Source organism: Acomys minous, assembly GCF_964271855.1.
Source record: "Acomys minous genome assembly, chromosome: 3".
Lineage (NCBI taxonomy): Eukaryota > Metazoa > Chordata > Mammalia > Rodentia > Muridae > Acomys > Acomys minous.
Genome location: NC_140485.1, coordinates 76796389 through 76815423, shown reverse-complemented (window position 1 = coordinate 76815423; position 19035 = coordinate 76796389). Strand labels below are relative to the sequence as shown.

The window sequence follows — 19035 nt, the reverse complement described above, 5'->3', positions numbered from 1 at the left end:
AATTTCCAAGTGCAATGTACCAATTTCTCCGGTGGCATATGGATAGAGCTAAAAGTAACCCAAGACAGTAGATAACAGAGGTCCCAAAGTATCCATGTCCTGATAAAAAGGAGTGTGTGTGTGTGTATGTGTGTGTGTGTGTGTGTGTGTGTGTGTGTGTGTGTGTGTTTTGCTGGCATGTATTGTAAGTGCACCACCAAGGAAGTCGGAAGAGGGCATCAGATCTCATTGAAATTGAGCTACAGGTTGTTATCTGCTGCATGGACGAAGGGAATCAAACTCTGGCCCTTTGGGACTAGTAGTCAGTGTATTTAACCACTGAGCCATCTCTCCAACCCCACAAAACAGGATAGGAGGTATTTTAAATTGAGTGTGTGGATGCCGTGTGGGGGATCAGAAGTTCAAGGTCATGCTCAGCTGCACAGTGAGCTAGAAGTCAACCTGAATTCTAAGAGACCCCGACTCAAAAATAAATAAAGTAAAATAAAATAAAATAAAAAATAAAAAAGGGGTGTTCTGGCATCTGTTAGAATTAGAAATAAAAGCCAAAGTAGGCACAGCAGAAGAAAATTTAAAGCCTCCTTATCAAGCCTGCCATAAAATGCCCCAAAATAGACAAGAGAAGAAAACAAGCAATGATCCAGAGGAAAGGTTGCCTAACCGGCAGAGAGGTCAGACTCTGGCCTAGCCTGGAAGGCCACTGAAGTCCCAAGGTGGATGGCCTGGGGGTTCCCTCCTGCCTCACCACATCAGAGCAAAAAGGAAACAAGACAGTCAAGTCAGACCAAAGCTCCCTGACGAGATGGGGAAACTGAGTCTGGGAGGTACTTCCTAGAGGCCTGGGCTTTTCGCAGCCCTCCCCTTTTTCCTTTGCCACCATCCCCTAGGTGAGTGTCCAAGAGCCTCTTAACCTCTCTGAGTCTCTATTTCCTGTCTCAGCAGCAAGAACACTGCCGTCTCCCGGGGCAGCTGTGGAAGGAGGCAGTTATGAGTCAGCCCCTGGGCTGCTTCTGTGTCCTGCTCACTTTTCCAGCCTTCAGCCAACCTGGATGAGTTTAAACCAGGGCCTCATGAGCAGAATGCCATGAGCACAGTGTCTGGCCCTGGCTGTAAGCTGGGTATCTTCCCCCTAATGTGGACTCCCGAACCACAGCACTACCCTGTGCCCCGAGGTTCTTGCATTACCCCAAGGTAATGGTTTGGGCTAGTTACCTCGAGGTTGGGGTGACTTCAGAAGAGTTTAGCCCTCTCTCCCTTTCTCACCACATGACGCTTTTCGCCATGCTGGGCCACAGTAAGAAGGCCCTCACTGCATGCGACCCCTCTGATTGTCACCCATGTTTATGAACAGTCTACAGGAGTCTACGATAGCAGCCAAATGGATCCAGACACCTGGCTCGGCTCCTTATGCTGCAGGAACTCACGGGCCCCGGACCTGGAGTGCATCCTTTGCTATCAGATGAGCTACCTGGCTTCCTTGTCCGTAAACCGGGATGCCCAAAGAATCCTTATTTTGAGGCTGGAGCAGAAGTTGGTCCGCAGCCCCCCCTCCCCAATTCTCTTCGACACTTCCTCTATTGGTTCCTGCCACTCCCAGCCCCCACTCGTAGACAGTAGCTCACCTGGGCACCAGGCATTGAAAAGCAGGATGAAATGGCCCAGCACGAAGCTGGAGCCTTGGTAGCCAGTCGAGGCCTCCAGGCTGAGGCGGTACTGGCCGACAGGAGCGTTGGCCGGGGTGCAGAACTGCAGCGAGAGGACATTGTCCTCTTGGTCCAGTACTGAAGCTGACCAGGATCCCTCCTCCACATCATCAGACAGCGAGAAGCGGGCCTTCGTCCCTGCCTCTTCACTGGGAGCTGGGCCTGCAGAGGGGAGACGGCGCAGCTGTGAATGAAGGACCGGCAGGACACTGTCCAGGTTCCCAAGACTGGGGTCAAGGCTTGGTTCCACCTCCAGCCACAGGAGGACCTCTGCCAAGGGGCTCCGGCTCCCTCCGCCTGTTTCCTCACTGGTGAAGTCGGCGTGGCGAGCCCATTTGAAAAGCCATAAGCTCAAAATGGAGAGAGTTGGCTGTCCACCTCAGATCTGAGGTGATGTCACCTTGGACAGGCTCAGCTTGCCCGTATATGACACTAGCAGGAATGAAGGCAGACATTGCTCAGGACCCTCAGCTCTGTCTGACTTCCTCTCCTGCATATCACTGTTGTCCAGAAAGCTGCACACTCTAGGAAGGATTTGGACATCTGAGATCCTGGCTATAGGCTGGTGGTGGGCATTGGCCTACTGCGGACCCTCTGGCTATGGGTTCTAATCCCATGGGTCCAACATGAAGGTCATCGCTTCCCTACATCCTTTTACACCTTACAGAAGTCTATGAGTCTATGATGAGGCCTGGAGAGGAAGGCTATTAGGAGACCCTGGGGCTCTGGTGCCTCTTAAGGCTCAGGTGCCTCTACACTGCTCCGTTTTGGAAAACGCTGCTTCCTGGTGGGTGAGAAAGGTCCTGTGTCATGTTCTTCACAGACCTCTTCCAGGTAAGGGGTGGCCTGGCCCACGCAGGCAGGCCTGAGTCACAGGAGGGCAGGGCTGGTCACTTTGGCCTTGGGTAGAGGAGTGAAGAAACAGAGGATTATTCTGGCTAGCTGGGAGAAGCCTGGCAGTTTATTTTTATTTCTCCATCCGCTCCCTGTGGCTCTGCCATCCGCTGCTAACAATATTGGGCCTGCTGACTGAGGGGCTCCCTCCCAGCCTCCACCCCCTCCTCCCTGTCTGTCCCCGGGCCCAAATATAACTGTGAGCTAATAGGCATGGCACAGGCCTCAAGAGCCTGTCTGGGTGCCAGGGGCTGAGTTGGAGGCATTCAAGCCCTCCCTGACTTCCATAGCTGCCATTTGGAAAGGAGCCAGCCAGCTCTGGAACTCAAGAGAGGCGCTCTGGGTTTAGTTCCTGCCTCTAACCGAAACCCAGCACTGTGCAATCTAATCCAAGACCCCAGGCCCCAGAGTATGCACAGAATCTCTGTCAAAGAAACGGGCTTGGAAGCCGGGCATGGTGGCGCACGCCTTTAATCCCAGCACTCAGGAGGCAGAGGCAGGCAGATCGCTGTGAGTTCGAGGCCAGCCTGGGTTACAAAGCAAGTCCAGGACAGCCAAGGCTACACAGAGAGACCGTGTCTTGAAAAACCAAAAATAAATAAATAAATAAATAAATAAATAAATAAAATAAAATAAATAAAAGAGAAAGAAAGAAAGAAAGAAACAGGCTTGGGCCACATGCCCCAGAAGGTCCGGTCCCAAGTTTGTAGCTGGTTTGTAACCTTGTAACAAGGAACTTTGTTTCTCTAAGCCAGAGTTACACTCTCTGTGAAATGGGACCTTTCGCTATGTGTGGAATGAAGTCATTTATTCTAAGGCTGCCAAGAAGCTTTAGGAAGGCAGGCCTGGCACACAGTAAGTGCTCAATAATTAGTTACCATGGCCTGTTAGTCTCACCAGTGACTCTCGGCACAGCAAGGGGGTGCAGGTTCAGTGAGGGCCCATGGAAAGCATGTAGCACAGGGACCGTCCTCAGGTGTGCTCCCCCTCCAAAGGAAACATATGACATCTGAGTTCCCAGGCCAGATAGCAGGCTTTGAGGGCCAAGACACAAGACAGACACTTTTAGCACAATAAAATAACTTCACAGATCCATGGAAACTGAGGTGAAGGGAGTAAGGCTGGTGAGGGGTGGGTGGGGCACGTCAGTCAGACTGCAAGCCCAGCATAGCCCTGACCATTGTCCGTCCTTTCCCAGAAATGTCCCTGTTTGGATGATCAACTATCTGGTCACTCTGGTAACCTGCCTGGGCCAGGTCCCCTCTACCACTGTCTCTGTTGACATATACTGTGTCTAGGACAGGTCAGGAAACACACATCCCGTCTCTCTATCCGGGAACAGTCACACATGTACTCGTGTATGCGCACGTGCACGTACACACACACACACACACACACACACACACACACACACACACACACACACACACACACCTTTCTTCCGAGAGGGTTTCCTGGGGGATAGGTGAGTACATATTTCGTCTATCACTGCGTATAGCTGGCTTGGCAGAGTTCCTGGCTGCGGGTCTACAAGCTAGTCTTGGTGAAACCAAGGATGCCAGGATGGCCACTTTAGACCCACGTAACTCTAGAAGCCCAAGGGATCTTGGCACTGCCCCGACCATGGTGACAGGATTGGGCTGGGGTAAGCGAGGCTTTCAGGGTAACACCCTCAATTAGCCTCACCACGGCTTCCTTCACCCCCTTGGGCTGGCTTCATCCCATGCCTTTCCGCCCTTCAAAAGGGGAGAGGAGCTTCATTCTTTAACAAGGGCTGTTTGTCCACTGTGGCCTGAGCCTGCTGCAGAGCCCACCCGACCCCGGATTGCCTAGGGAAAAATAAACAGCTGGGGTGGGGCCACAAACCCCTTCACTGGGTGGCTTGACTAACTCTGTCCGTTCTCTGGGCCTCAGTTTCCCTGAAGTGGTAGGACAGGCTGAGCATCAGCTAGAGAACTCTAATGGAGGGAGAGGTCCCCAGGCAGGCTTGGGCTGGGCACTGACTCAAGCCTGGCCTGGTGGGAGCCTGGTTTCCTGGTATTGTCCCTCAGGTTTGCCTGGCACCCGGGAGGGTCTTGGATAGCGGACAGGGAAACCCTGACTGCTTACAGATGGAAGTGACCCCTGGAGACTGGTGAGCGGAGATTAGCTGTAGAGTTCAAGAGGTCATTGTCCCTCCCAGCACTGAACTTGGGGTGCTAGGTACCCCCCGCTATAACTGCCCAGACTGCTTAGACGAAGAAGGAAGAGGGTGCGTCAGAGAGGAGCGAGAACGTGGGTGCTCACAGTTTGCTCAGGCTGACAGCTCACATGTCACAGAGCACACATCACAGAGCCGTACACTGAGGCTAGGCAGGCACTCAGATGGACACGGCGGGGGTGGGGGGAGTGGGGGGGGGGTTAAGTGACAGAGAGCCTCAAGTGTCAGGGACTGAAGGCTGCAGTACCCCTAAGCACTGTGTGACCCACTGAGTGAGTGCCTTAACCATCTGAGTCTTACCTCAGGCTTCCTGTCCGCAAAATGGGAGGCCCTTATGATGCGTCTACACTGGGGACACCAGGGTGGGCGTGTGGACCACTCCACTTTATGGGGTCAGCTTTCCAAGCATGGCCCCAGCCCTGCGCAATGGAATACTACCTTCCCCTCCACAGAGGCCGGAAGGCCAGCCGCTGGCTAGGACCCATTGGTTGATAGAAAGGGACCTACAGGTGCTGATGTGGGGGCGTTCCTAGGTAATGGCTGCATCTCTGGATGAGGAGGGAGGAGGGATGGAAGGGATATCCTGGCAGCCTGCAAGCCCCGAGATAAGCTTATCAAGGGCCCTCGGATAGAAAGGGCCTCAGCTGGGCTGGGTAGGCAGCCTACCACACTTTCTACCCACAAAGACCAAAGAAAGCTAGCCTTTCACACCCTTGGGCCAGAATCCCAGCCAGGTGGCCCCTCGTTGACCCTGAGGGAGCGGTTCCTACCAGAAGCCAGACAACTGATTTGACACTCAAGGCCACTTTCTTAGAACGGTCAGCCAGAGAGATTAGGAACAGGGTGGACAGGGTCCAGCATTCCCTCTGACCATCCCTGGAGTCCCACGGGTTATACAAACAAACAAACGGCCACCAATCTCCACAGGACTCTGCAGGGCCTTCTTACTGAACCCTCCAGTGTGAATTGCTGACAAAACACAGGCTCAGAGAAGCTAAGCGAGTTACTCAGTGTCATATAGCAGGTCAGCAGTCCACCCTACCTCTAGTCAACTGGACTCTTTCCCTACCATCCAGAGCTGGTTTAAGCCAGATCCCAGAGGCCTGGTGGTTTCTAGGTGAGAAGAGATTGGGGAAGTTATTTGGTAGGAGAAACATTATGGAGGATCTTGATGAACCTCCAAGGCAGAAAGCTGTGGAAAGCAACAAACCAGTACATAGTCTTGTGGGGCCTGAGGTGGCCCCTCTCTCCCTCTCTTGTTCTGAACCTCAGTTTCTCGTCTGAAATGGGGCTAATGGCAGGTGAGATCCCCACCGTTTTGGGGGAGGCTGTGCAAAGAGATGGGGATATCCATCCGTCCTGTATCCGTCAGGAGCAAGACACGGGTACCTACCAGTCACAACACCGAATGTAAGCCTGTCCACACTGGCCTCATAGCCACGGCCCTCGAAGTGCAGCGTCACTCGGAAGCGCTGGCCACGCCTCAGCACCAGTTTCTCGCGGCACAGGTCGGCCGTGTGGTGGTCACGGCCATTGGCCTGTATCTCCAAATCACATCTCTCCAGGATCAGCTCTACAGAGGCAGAGACAGGGGACGGGCGTGAGCTGCTGTGGCATCGCTCAGCAGGCTGTGGACAGGGACAGGCATGAGCCACTATGGCATCTCTCAGTGGGCTGTGGTCTCTGGTGTTACAATCCTACTTGCTGCATGTTGGGGGTTCTGCACCCCCTGTGACCTTCTCTAGACCCTGGTGGCATGCTCCCGCCTCTGTATGGCACAGCCCTGACCCTTTCAACCCACAGCTTCCCAAAGTCACAGGGGTCTGGCAAGGCTAAATATCTCCATGCCTTTGCCATGCCCTAGTCATGTGATCACCAGCAATTCAAATTTCCTGGGCCTCAGTTTCCAGGACCCACCTCGTAGGGCCCTGACAAGCATTACATAAACTGGTGTGTGTGTGAAGCTCAGCACAGTACTTAATGCACATACACTTGGTCCACACAGCCTGCCACATGTCACACCTTCAAGGGGTCCTTGGTCTATGATTTACACAGGGGTGGGATCTGCTGAAATTTATTCAGCACTTGCTGTCAGACCAAATAACTTTCTCTTCCTTCCCCTTCCCTTCCCTCCCCTCTCTTCCCTTCCTTTCCTTCCCTCCTCTTCTCCTTTTGTACACAGGGTCTCACTCTGTAGCCCAGCCTAGCCTTAAACTCCTGTTCCTCCCGCCTGAAGATAGCCTGTGCCATTCTGACTGGCTCAGACCCAACTCTCAATGTACAGGAAATCCCATAGTCTAAGGATTAGGCTAAAGGACAGAACCAGGGCACAGCCAACAAAATTCAGACACCTGGAGACCATCAGCAAAGGATCTGGTTTCCTTAACAGAGAGAGAGAGAGAGAGAGAGAGAGAGAGAGAGAGAGAGAGAGAGAGAGAGAGAGAACACCTGAAAGCTTGAGGGGAGACGGACCCTCTAATGAGAAACAGGGTGCTTCCGCCCATTGCAATCAGTGTGTGTCTCTTATTAAGACTGATTTTTACAACATTTGCTTTGAGCAGGAGACGGCTAGGAATTGAATTACTGACAGCCCTCGAGGAGTTCTGCTGACTTGTCTGTGAGGAGGGCCCTTGTTTTTTGATGCATGTGTTGATACACTCACAGCCGATATGAGATTTTCTTCTCAAGACCAGCAGAGGGGCCGGGAGGCAGGAGAAGGTTGAATCGGTGACAGCAGAGGACGACATTACGCCATCCTCTCTACTTTATAGATGTTCAGTATCCTCCAAAATAAGAGGTCTTAAAATGACAGTTTGGGGATATTAAGGACCTATGTTTTTATTCTACTGTGTTGCTTTGGGATCCTAGACAAATGTTCCTACCTCCCAAACCTTAAGGGTGCTATGAAGTAGGGAGGCCCCAGCCCAGGAGAAAGGTTTGTCATGTGTAAGCTCTATTTTCAGTCCCAGTGGGAGCTGAAGACCTGAGTGGGTACAAGGTGACAGGCGGGTGGGAAAAGGTGGGGGAGTCTGAGCAGGCTCACAGTCAGGACCGATGTCCTTCAGGTCAGGAGTGAACATAGCATTCTCAGAGTTGTCCGGCCAATGAGGGAAGGTGTGATGCAACTGGGGGCCGGGCCGGGCTGGACCGGGGATTGGCCCAAAGCCATGCAGCTTAGGTGCTGGGCCTCCTGTTGTGCAGGAATTCCAAAGGGAGGGAAAATGTCCTGGAAGTGCACAGGGCTTCTCCCAGAACCACCTCAAAGGAAACGCCTGTGCTCCTGGTCCCACAATAGGTGAGGTGTCCCTTCAGTTTGGAGCCGCGGCTGCACCGCAGCAAAGAAGTTAATGCCACTGCCATTGAGGCCGGCAGACCCACAAAATCCTCAACCTTGGAAGGCTCTAGCAGGAAAGAGGCCATTTCTCTAGAGACCCCTGGCCGCGTGGAGACAGGGAGCAGTGCCCCACCCACAGGCTGAAGGGTGCAGCAGGAAGGGTTCAGAACCACAGAACTCATGGCCTTCTAGGCCAGTGGGGCGCTGATGGAGGGAATCCCAAGGCAGAAGGCCTGGGCCATCTCCCAGGTCCCCCAGCTTCTGGAAATAGGGATGGGAAACTGCCTTGGAGACGAGCAGTCCCTTAGGTGACATATCACAGCCTGTTGAGGTTTCAGAAAAGGGAGTGACCAGAGCCGCATAGCAGGGCCAGTCCTCTGGAATTTCCCTGTCTGCTTGCTTCAGGTCCCTCTTCCTTCCCCTTGACCCAGGTCCCTTTCTTGAGGTCACAGTGCAAGCAGATGCTGTCCCTGAGTGGACTTGACTCACAGGCAGCTGGGATTCTGGTCCGACAGTGTTAGGAACATCCTCCATTATACAAATCCTGACCTCTGTGTTCCCCGTGTGCTTCCCATGTGCGTGTGTGCATGTGTGAGCACATGCCACATGTAGGAGGCAGGCAGGAAATGAACAGGGCCCTGGACCCCTTCCACCCTCCTCAGCCCTCGCTGCTGTCCCGAGGCTGGCAAGGCTGTCCCTAACGTACAACAGGGGACTCTGAGCTTCAACAGGTGGTCACGGTCTGAGCTTGGAGAACACGAAGGCTCAAGGGAACCTCAGAGGACAGGCAGGCCTGGCTTCAGCAGTGCTCTACCAGTTGCTGGAATGCCCCTTCGACTTGAAGCCAGGAATCAGCCGGGAAAGCTGCACCCCTTTCCAGGCACAGAGGAAAGCCAACGGCTCCATGCCCGCCAGCATCCCTGAGTCGCTTCTCTGCCCCTGGCACACAGCAGAGACCCCATTCTAAGCAGTCGGGGAGAGGTGACTTAGCCTTCCCAGTACACCTTCTGGAAGCATTTTCACCTCTTCCAGGGGGCAAGGCTAACGGCTGTGCCCTGGGGTGGGGGAAACTGAGGCCGACAATTTAGGGCCAGCAAGGTCCCTCGCATTGGCCCACCTGTTGCTCTCCTCTGGGGACTTGGAGACAGCCTGGCCGGCTCCCGACCCTCCCTCCCCGGCGGCCCAGGCACTCACCCTCGGCCATGACCAGGCTAGTGGCGACAGCTCAGGCTCGGCGGGACACTCGGGCGCAGACCACCGGTGCGGTGCTGCCGGCCAGCCGCGCGGCGCGAACTTATAGCCCAGGGCGGCCGGGCGGGCCCGGGCCGGCCCGGGCGGGGCGGGGCCCACACCCTCGCCTGTCAGGCGGGGGACCAAGGCTGCAGGGAGCGCCCCCTGCCGGATACAGGACGACCTCGGAACAGACACCTGGATCGCGATGTACGGCCAGATCAGACCAGGGCCACTGATACATGAGACATACAGATGATTCACAGGCCAGACCATTCCATACACACATGCAATTATATGCACACAGAGCAGACACACACATAACCAAGCCAACAGACAGAGGTTCGCACATAGTCCCACAGAATCCATTAGCAATTTTGGACACACAGTGATTAAATCACATCTGACATTTAAATCACATCGAAAGCCTAGAGATCAGCCAGGATAGACACAGCCAGACATGGGGCTGGGTTCCCACTAAGCCACGTATAACCACCACATGAGTAGTAGGTATTGGACGTGGGAGCTTATAGACTTTTGGCAGACAGGCACACAGGTACTGGCCTGTGGACACCCACAGACACGCATCTCCTTCCCGGCCCACCCAGTCATTCATTCTGTTAGCCCCACCCACCCCCCATTGCTCTCTCCTCCGCTCACCTATTTCCTTCTTCCATGTCTCCCTCCCTGTGCTCCCTTTCTTTGTAGCTAGCCCACTATTAACTAAACGAGGAAGAGCCCCCTTCCAGAGACTGCACCTCCGACCCTTCCCAGGGACCAACTCTCACCCTGGCCCCTCAGATGACAGCGTGCTTGGCTCCTTTATCACTATGAAGCCTGAGTTTGGGGAGGGGGAGGCTTCCTGAAGAGTCACGGGCCTGTGGGGCTCCCTAGCCCCCTTTTCTGGAACGCTTTGCGTGACTGGCCACGTTGGCCTGAAGGAACACCATGAGACTCTATTTGAGAGTGAACTCGGGTGCTAGGAAAAGCCCACACAGTCCGTGGGGACCCTGGGGCCCGAGGGAAGAACTGGTGAGTGACCATTAGCCAAAAAACTACTCTGAGTACCCATCCTGCCTCTGGCAGCTAGGGGCTCAAGATGGCGTCTCAGCCCTGGGGGGCCTACATTCCATGCTACACAGAGCAAGGACGAGAATTCATCCCTCACGAGTTTGAATACAGTGTAGTCAACATGGCCAACACCTGGGGAGTCTTGAGCCCAGGCTCGTCCCTGACATAGAGGGGCAGGGATGCCTCTGCTGACCTTTCCCGTTCCAGGAGGGCACGTTCCACCCCCCTTTGTCACCACCCCGAATGCCTCAAAGGAGAGGAATGCTATGAAGTGGCCCAGCCCCTTACTACTACTACTACCTTAGGGCCCACGGTCAGCCCCTCTCTGGCTGACGTGGAGACCTGTCACTCTTGCCACCACAGCGTCCCTATTATTATGGTGTCACCCCCTCCTCCTGAAGTCCTGTCTGGGTTCCCCCACAGTAGTATCTCAATTTCCCACCTGTACGGTGGAGGCACGCATTGTTGTCACCATGCATGCTTTGGGAGGTCCGTGCGGGGCCAGACACAGACGGGGCTGGTGCAGGAGTTAGCAAGCTGTGACTCACTGAGCGGGAGGATGTTCCATCACTTACTCCTGGTGCCTACGAGGGACTCTGCATGAAACTTCGGGCTTGCCCCTCACCCATGGCCGGCCCCACATTCTCTCTCTCTCTCTCTCTCTCTCTCTCTCTCTCTGTCTCTTTCTCAAGAACTGTCACCACCTGAATGCCTCAGGCCCTTGAGCCATTCCGTCCTGGGTCACTTGACTTCAGAGAAGGTAGCAGGCAGGGACCGGGGCAGATCAGAGACTTGGTTTCCCAGTCTTGTGACCAGGGTCCCTTGTCCCGTTCTGACGTCCGTCTGTTGAGAAAGCCTGTGTCATACCTCACACGGGGAGATAAGACTCAGAAGTGCTCTGGTGATGCGAAGAAGGTGGTCAGGGGTTGCGGGTCCCTGGACAGCATTGTGAAGAGCCCTTTGCTATGCTATGCAGGCAACGGGCTGTGCAATGGTTAGAGCAGGAAGTGTGTTGGAGGTCACTGTGGCTTGTGTGAGCACTGGCAAGCCGATAGACCTCTCTGAGCTCTGGCTCCTCCCTCTGTGAAATGGATGTGTCTCTAGCTGGACGGGGCAGGGGGGAGGGGGTGTAGGAGGAACTAGATATTGTTTAGCTGGTGTCGATCCATAATAAAAAATCAGTTATCATCACCCAAAACTTCCTTATGAAGATGTCTGCAAGGATCTGGTGCCTTCTCACGAAGTGGGGCTTCCCACGGACGGGAAGCAGGTCACAAATGCTGAACACTGTTTGCTGGGGCTGCTCCTGAGGGCTCCCTCTCCCCCATGGACTCTGTGTGCCTGAGTCTGAGTTCTGAGTCCGCAGTACTTGGCCTCTCATCTGGAAGGACGCTTGGGTCTCACAGAAGTGACAAAGGTGAGCTTTTGGATACTTGACCACTCCATTTATGGCCATGAATCCTGTGGGAGCCTCACTACATGATGTTTGTCGTTTGTCAAATGAGGTAATTCAGGCCCAAAGGGATGAAGAGACATGACTAACGTCACAGTCCAGTGTATCAGCTAAAAGGTCTATTCTGACTCTTCTAGCGCTCAGGTCAGCTCTGTCTCCGCCAGCCGTAGGGGAGCCCTCAGGGGCCTGCGTCAGGCCAGTCTGCAGTCCTCAGCAAGCAAAGCCCTCAGGGCTGTGCCTCATGAATCTATATGACCTGTGGTCTGTCATAGACTGTGAGCACCCAAAATGTCTGTGACGTTACAGGGGGAAAAAAAAGGCGAGGCTGGGGGGGGGAGGGGGAGTAAGAAAAAGCTGAAGGGAAAAATAACAAGAAAAGAAAGGAAGAAGAGGAAAATTAGACTCGGAGATTGAGGAAACTTGAGGTCACACAGCATGACGGGGCTCCCAGACATTGTCCATCCCCAAAGGGCAAAGGTTCCCAGGCCAGAGCTGACTCTGAGTTGCATGAAAGGGAGGGGAGAGTAACCAAGGGTGGGACAGGGATGGGGTACAAGGAGGCCTTTCCTCTTCTACCCACTGTGACTAACAGGGATGAGCAGTATCTGGCGTGAGGAACCCAAAGGAGCTGGGCCACGCCCCTCAGTTGAGATGACGGCTGCAGTGGGGCCATTAGCACAGGGGAGGTGTGGAACCGTCAAGGGGTAGGCTAGACCCTGTGTAAGCCTTCGGAGAGGATTGCACATCCAGGCTGCAGGGTGGAGAACGGTGAAGGGCCACCAGCACTCCAGCCAGAGTCTGCGCATGCGTGTGTGCCGCGGTACCCAGCTCTATTTCATCAGCTCCTCATGCTTGCATGGCAGATATTGTGCCAACAGCGACATCTTTCCTGCCCTCCTGTCTTAGCTATTCTTCTGCTCCTGTGATGAAATCGCCTTGACAGAAGCAACTTAAGAGAGAAGGGTTTACTTTACTTAGCTCACTTTGGATCAACAACTCGAAGCAGCTAACAACATTGCATCTACTACAGCCGGGAAGAAAGAAGGCGAGGTGAACACATGCTGCTGTTCAAGCTGTTCTCCACACAGTCCAGAGTCCCAACCAAGGAATGGGGCCACCCAGAGTGGGAAGACCTCCCGCAGCAGCTGACCGTGCCAGTCAAGGTAATCCCCGACAGCCGTGCCCAGAGGTCCGTCTCCCAGGAAAGCTCAGATTCTAAGGGACAGTTAGCAATAACCACCTGCAGATCCCTTTATGTACACCACTAACTAACACAGTGTCACAGCCCACCAACAGGACACAGGTGACAGACCTAGGTTCAGATTCGGCCCTGCAAGCTACTTTCTGTTGTTACCTTGGGTGTGTCACAGGAAGAACGTCAACATTGCCAGCAGGATTTTTCTCACAGGGATGTCCACTCTGGTGCAGCTGGGATCTTGGCTTAGACAGCAAAGGATTACAGGGCCAACCAGAATGAAGCCAAATTGGAGCTTATTAGGTAAAGGACTGGGGAGCTGGCTCAGCAAGGAATGGAGCTTACTGCTCTTTCAAAGGTCCTGAGTTCAATTCCCAGCACCCACAAGACAGCTCATCATCCGTAATTCCACTTCTAGGGTTCCAACGCCCTCTTCTGGTATACACAGGTACTGCATACATGTGGTATACACACATGCAGGTTAAATACCCAAGCAAACAAAATAAAAGTATCTTTTTAAAAAGAGAAGCATTAGCGCGGGGGTCGGGGGGGGGGGGTGGTGGTGGTGGTGGGGGGGGGTGGCACACACTTTTAATCCCAGCCCTCGGGAGGCAGAGGCAGGTGGATCTCTGTGAGTTCGAGGCCAGCCTGCTCTACAAAGCAAGTCCAGGACAGTGAGGTCTGTTACACAGAGAAACTGTCTTGAAAAACAGCAACAGGGCTGGAGAGATGGCTCAGCGATTAAGAGCACTGACAGCTCTTCCACAGGTCCTGAGTTCAATTCCCAGCAACGACATGGTGGCTCACAACCATCTATAATGTGAGTTGATGCCCTCTTCTGGCCTACAGGTGTACATGCCGACAGAGCACTATGTACATAATAATAAATAAATAAATCTTTAAAAAAGAAAAAGAAAAAAACAACAACAACAAGCAAACAAAAAGAAGCACTTGTATGTATCGGACTGTCTTAGATATAGCTATATGGAAAAAACCAAAGGCCAGTCTGGGCTATATAAAAGCCTGTCTCACAAAAACAAAAACAAACAAGCAAAAAATAAGAGCAAAGACGGGGGGGGGGGGGGGGGGGGGGAGACATTTAAAAATTACAGAGACAGCCATTACCATGCCTGTGAGCATCACAGAAGCACACAGATTTGCAGAAAGCATTGTGATACGGTAACAGTGCATTTGGCTGGCTCATTAGCTGCTCTAACAATCACATTTAAAGTATCACCAGAAAGGGGCACTTCCTTTCTGCCTCTATGCAGCCCACCTCCACAACTACTAGTTTTGAAGAAGAAATACTGATTTCAGCCAGTGACAGACTGAAATCATGTCCACATCCCTCCTTGTGTGGCCTCATAGCTTTTCCTGTTTTCTATCTGGCCTCAGCCACACTGCTCCAAGCCTCGGTTTTCTCCTCTGTCAAGTGGGCAGTGACAACAGGACCACACTCACAGGCTCTATGAATCTAAAACATCACACTTGGTCCCTTGAGCACTCACAGAAGGAGGTTGTTTGTTGGTGTGTGTGTGGGGGGGGGGGAAGAATACCGACCCCCCCAGAAGCTTCAGGATTGCATGTGAGATGGAGGAACCAGCCACCACTGCCCAACCAGGGAGTGGGGTGTCATTTTCCCAAGTTGCCCACATTCCAGCCTCCCACTCATATTCACAGAGGAACCCCAAATCAACTAAGTGGATCAAGGGGGAAAGAACTGAGGGAGGGGCTTGCTAAGAAGGAGAAGGAGGGGACAAGAGAGGGTGAGGAAGAGGATGAAAACCCAGGATGAGTTTGTAGGAAATGTTCAAAGAGTTAGATATTTTTATTATTTATTTATTTATTTATTATTTTTTTGAGTTAGATATTTTTTAAAAGATGTATTTATTTTTACTTCCGTTTACAGGTGTTTTGCCTGCGTCTATATATGTACCCCGTGAAAGCCTTTGGAGGTCACAAGAGGGCTTTGCATCCTGTGGAACTGGAGTTATAAACCGTTGTGAGCTGCCATGTGGGGTGCTGGGATCAAATCCAGACCCTCTCTCTGCAAGAGCAGCCAGTGCTCTTAACTGCTGAGCCATCTCTCCAGCCTCAAACCAAAAAATAAAGATAAAGGTAACAAGCAAGAAAAGAAACTTCATATGGACCTTGTCTCTACTTGCATTTGCACATATTCAGACTAACACGTGTACACACACACACACACACACACACACACACACACACTTTTTTTTAAAAAGAAGTTTTGTTTTTAAAGAAAACATAGGGCTAGGAGTGTGGCTCAGTGGCAGAGCGCTCCTTCTAGCTTGGCCCTGAATTGAATCCGCCTCAGTCTTAAAAAAAAAAAAAGGCAAGAGTAGATTGTCCCCTGTGTTGGCCAAAAAGAATTCTGAGTCTCAAGGTTGAGCAAAGAGCAATTTCCAGGGCGGGAGGCGGGGGCTCTACAGACCAGCCCTGTGCTGTGGGGACAGACAGTAAACATGTGCTCACTGTGTAAATGTAAACATGCAGGGGGAGGGTTTGGAAAAATCCAGCCGCGCTGCCCGCATTACTGGGAGGGGCCCTGGCCCCAGCTGGGGGTGGGTTGCTGCCCTTAAAGGTTTCAGTGTTCCCTGGGAGGAGACAGCATTTTAAAGTGGAGGAATGATCTTCCGCCTCCCTTAGGTGAAGGTTAATTTAGGAATGAGTGGCCTGTTTTGCGCTCTCAGAATGGAGTTTTCACAAAACGCCGGGATCCTCCAGAGTGCCGAGGGGGAACGTCAACCCTGAAAAGACTTCCGTGAATACTGGCACCGTCTCCCTGCCAAAGCCACAAAAGAAGAAAGAGAAGAGTCAGGGGCCCCCACATCTGAAGCCTGTGGTTTCCGATTTCACACTGAGCTTCTGTACACTTCCCAGCTCTGCTTCCTGTGTCTTTAGAAAGAAAAATCAGTCACAGTCTCACGGTGTTGGCCTAGAACTCATTATGTAGACCAAGGCGGACCTGAGCTCTCAGAGATCTGCCTTCCTCTGCCTCCAGAGAGCTGGCAATAATGACGCCTGCAGCTGGACCACTCAAGTCCCCGAAAGCATTTGGAAAAAACAAAAAACAAAAAACAAAAAAAACAAACAACAAACAACAACAACAACAAAAAACAAAGCAAACCCAAACGGTCATTTTCTGTAAAGCAAGGTTCAGAGATGTGAAGCGACTGGTCCAAGGTCAGAGAGCACAGGAGAGACGGAGGACCACCTTCAACGCTGCTAGGCTATAGCAGAAGTCACCTGAGTGGGCATAGATGACCGTCCAAGCTTCCAAGGCTCAGTGGGGGCTGCCTGCGATGCTAGGGGTCCTCCGCCCCGGATTCTGCAGGGTTGCTCCACTCCTCATCCCTCCCTCTGACTCAGGGCTGTGTCTGCAAGACACACCCAGTTCAGTCATTCAGAGCCAAGCTTTCATGGAAACAAACGAGCGTCTAAGGGCCCCACGCTGAGGTTGTCGGACTAATTCAAACGCCTTCGCCATGCTGTCTACCGCCTTTTCCCGAGCCTCCGGAGGGCTTGTAGCAGCAATCAGTGCGATACACCGAGGCTAGATCCCAATGTCATTCTTGGGGTCGGGAGGTTTGGTTCACACCTACCTGGAAGGGCACCACTGGAGCCTGTTTGGATCAGAGCGCCCCAGCGCAAGTGAGCTTCGAAATTGATAGCGCCCTCTACAGACGCAGCTGCCCCAGTACTGTGCAGCTAGGCAACTGTCCCTTTCTACAAGCTCGTAGGACTGTCAATCAAGTGGTCTTATTCAATTCTAGGTAAGAGCGGGCCTGAAGGCCAAACTCAGCCAATCGGACACACTGTCTTGAGACTTTGGCTCTTTACGACATGAACTCTACTTTTCAGTAACGTTTGCTGGTCCATTCGTGGTCACCTTCAGTTCAGGCCTTTTGTCAAGCTGGGCCATTCTAGCTTTGATATTTCTAAGAAGTCTAAGAAGATTATGGTTATAATTTGCATGCAGTCCTCCCATGCCGGATTCTATACAGTGCAGTTCACTTAGGTCATATATGACTGTCATGATGCTAATTCATAGTCACGATCTAGATTCTAGAACATTCCTGTTGCTCCCCAGGATCTTGCAAGCACAGCTCCTCCCTCTCTGTGCTGGGCGGCTTGTGATCAGTCTACAGGGAGCCCAGGGCCTCTGGCATGCTAGGCCAGGGCTATCTTTGAGCTACAACCCTAATCCTCATTTTTTTCCCTTAACTTTTTGTTTTAAGATAGGGTCTCACTAAGGAGCCCAAGCTGCCCTTGAGCCCACCTTATATCCAAGAGAGGCCTTGAACTTGCAATCCTCCTGCCTCAGCTCCTCCTGAGTACATGGTGTTACAGGTCTGAGGCACCAAGCCCAACTTGGCTGTTAGGTCTCTTGTTTCTCTGTTTCCAGAATGTCATATAAATGGAGTCCTGTGTAAATACGGCTTCCGCTACCCTGCTTCCCTCGCTTAGACTAGCATGATAGAGTCTTCCTTGTTGCTGCAGACCTCATCAATTCCTTTTCATTACCAAGTAGTATTCCATGTCATGAGCAGCCCACAATTCATTTCAGTGCTAACCCTGTGACTGGTTTCCAATTGTCCTGGGTGATGACGCCTCCAGGGTAAATGTCCCATGGGTAAATGTCTGCTATGTCTCTCCAGTTGATTTGGGGGATGTCACCCAGCCAGAAACTGTGTGGACACTCTCACATGTGTCCTCATCTAGGGTTGGTAGTGATGACTGTGTGCCCCTCTCTACCTCAATGATGCCTGTCATTACTCTGCCCAGAACACCAGGACTCAGGACCTCCAAACAGCATGCCTGTAGACACACACACTGGCTTTGGAGATTTCCTTGCAAGGTACAGTGTCAGGGAACCATAGTCCCTGTCTGGGCTCCCCGGCCTTGGAGGTGTAGGTATCCCACCAGAGGGGTTGGCGGGGAGTGTTCTGGGACTTCCCACTGGCTGAAGAAATTCTGTATATCCTTTCCCCGGGCCTCAGTTTCCCATTTGTGAAAAGATTAAATGGGGTCAAACAATGCATTTCTGATGTTTCTACTTCCTGCTTTGTTTGCCATTTGCTGTGATGGCGGGGTGGGGTGGTGGTGGTGGTGGTGGTAGTTGTGGTGGTGGAGTGGCAGGGGGAGGGGGAAGGGGGCAGGGTTGGGCTGAGAGGGGAGGGCATTATCTGCCTCTTTACTCATTCCAGGGAGTTGGAGCCACTGGGTGCCTACTGAGTTTGCATCCCCGGCCATCAATCCCAGAAGAGCAATTTGCACTGTCTGCCTTTTCAGTTTAAAGAGAGAGATACCCCTGTCATCTTGGATTAGCATCACTCCTTTAGAGGAATCTTCGGGTGGGAGCAGGCCGCTCTCTTAGCCAATATTTCCAGAATGTTCGAGTTCCTAAATGAGACCTGACAGGCCTTTCCCCACCCCCAAGTCCCCCCTCCTCCTCCACCTTTTAAAAATAAAACGAATTGTCGCTGCACAATCTGGTAACTCTGATTCGATTAACCCTGTCACCTCCCAGGGTCGGCTTGTTGTGCAGTAGAAATGGCTGGATGAGGAGGTGGGGGATTCTAATGCAGCGGGGTGGGGGGTGGGGGTGGGGGTGGGGGTGGGGAGGCCCTCCTGTACAGGCTCCCTGCTTCCTTCTAGTCCATTACTAATTCTTCCTTGTTTGCACCTGATCTCACATTGTCATTCTCAGGGCGATCTCCTGCACAACAGCTCCAGCACCCTGTGTTCAGAGAAGAGACTGAGGCTGGAGAGAGCAGGGCACCTGCCTGTGCCTTCACCTGGTGGGGTTTCCTGTGCTGGGATGGGTCCTGGATCCGTGGGCCAGGCTCACACTTCTGCTGTCTGTATCCCCGGGCATCTCACACATCCTGGCATCAGCTGTGCCACCCTCCCCATCTCCAAGTGAACACCAAG

The 19035-nt window shown here is 52.7% G+C and overlaps 1 protein-coding gene and 1 long non-coding RNA gene across 2 annotated transcripts in view; one reads left to right on the top strand and one right to left on the bottom strand.

Moving 5' to 3' along the window:
* The window catches only part of TGM2 (transglutaminase 2), a 30998-nt gene extending 21527 nt beyond the window's left edge, over window positions 1-9471 (bottom strand). The window contains exons 1-3 of the mRNA XM_084776408.1: window positions 9326-9471; window positions 6191-6370; window positions 1623-1865 (exon numbers count right to left, since the gene is read on the bottom strand). Coding sequence (XP_084632534.1) covers window positions 1623-1865; window positions 6191-6370; window positions 9326-9335 — 433 coding nt within the window. The 5' untranslated portion in view covers window positions 9336-9471. The remainder of the gene's footprint in view (window positions 1-1622; window positions 1866-6190; window positions 6371-9325) is intronic.
* Window positions 9472-16559: 7088 nt separating this feature from the next.
* Window positions 16560-18538, top strand: LOC311594633. The gene is made up of 3 exons (XR_014778158.1): window positions 16560-16874; window positions 17887-17959; window positions 18309-18538. It is a non-coding gene; the product is annotated as an uncharacterized lncRNA (long non-coding RNA).
* Window positions 18539-19035: the final 497 nt, after the last annotated feature.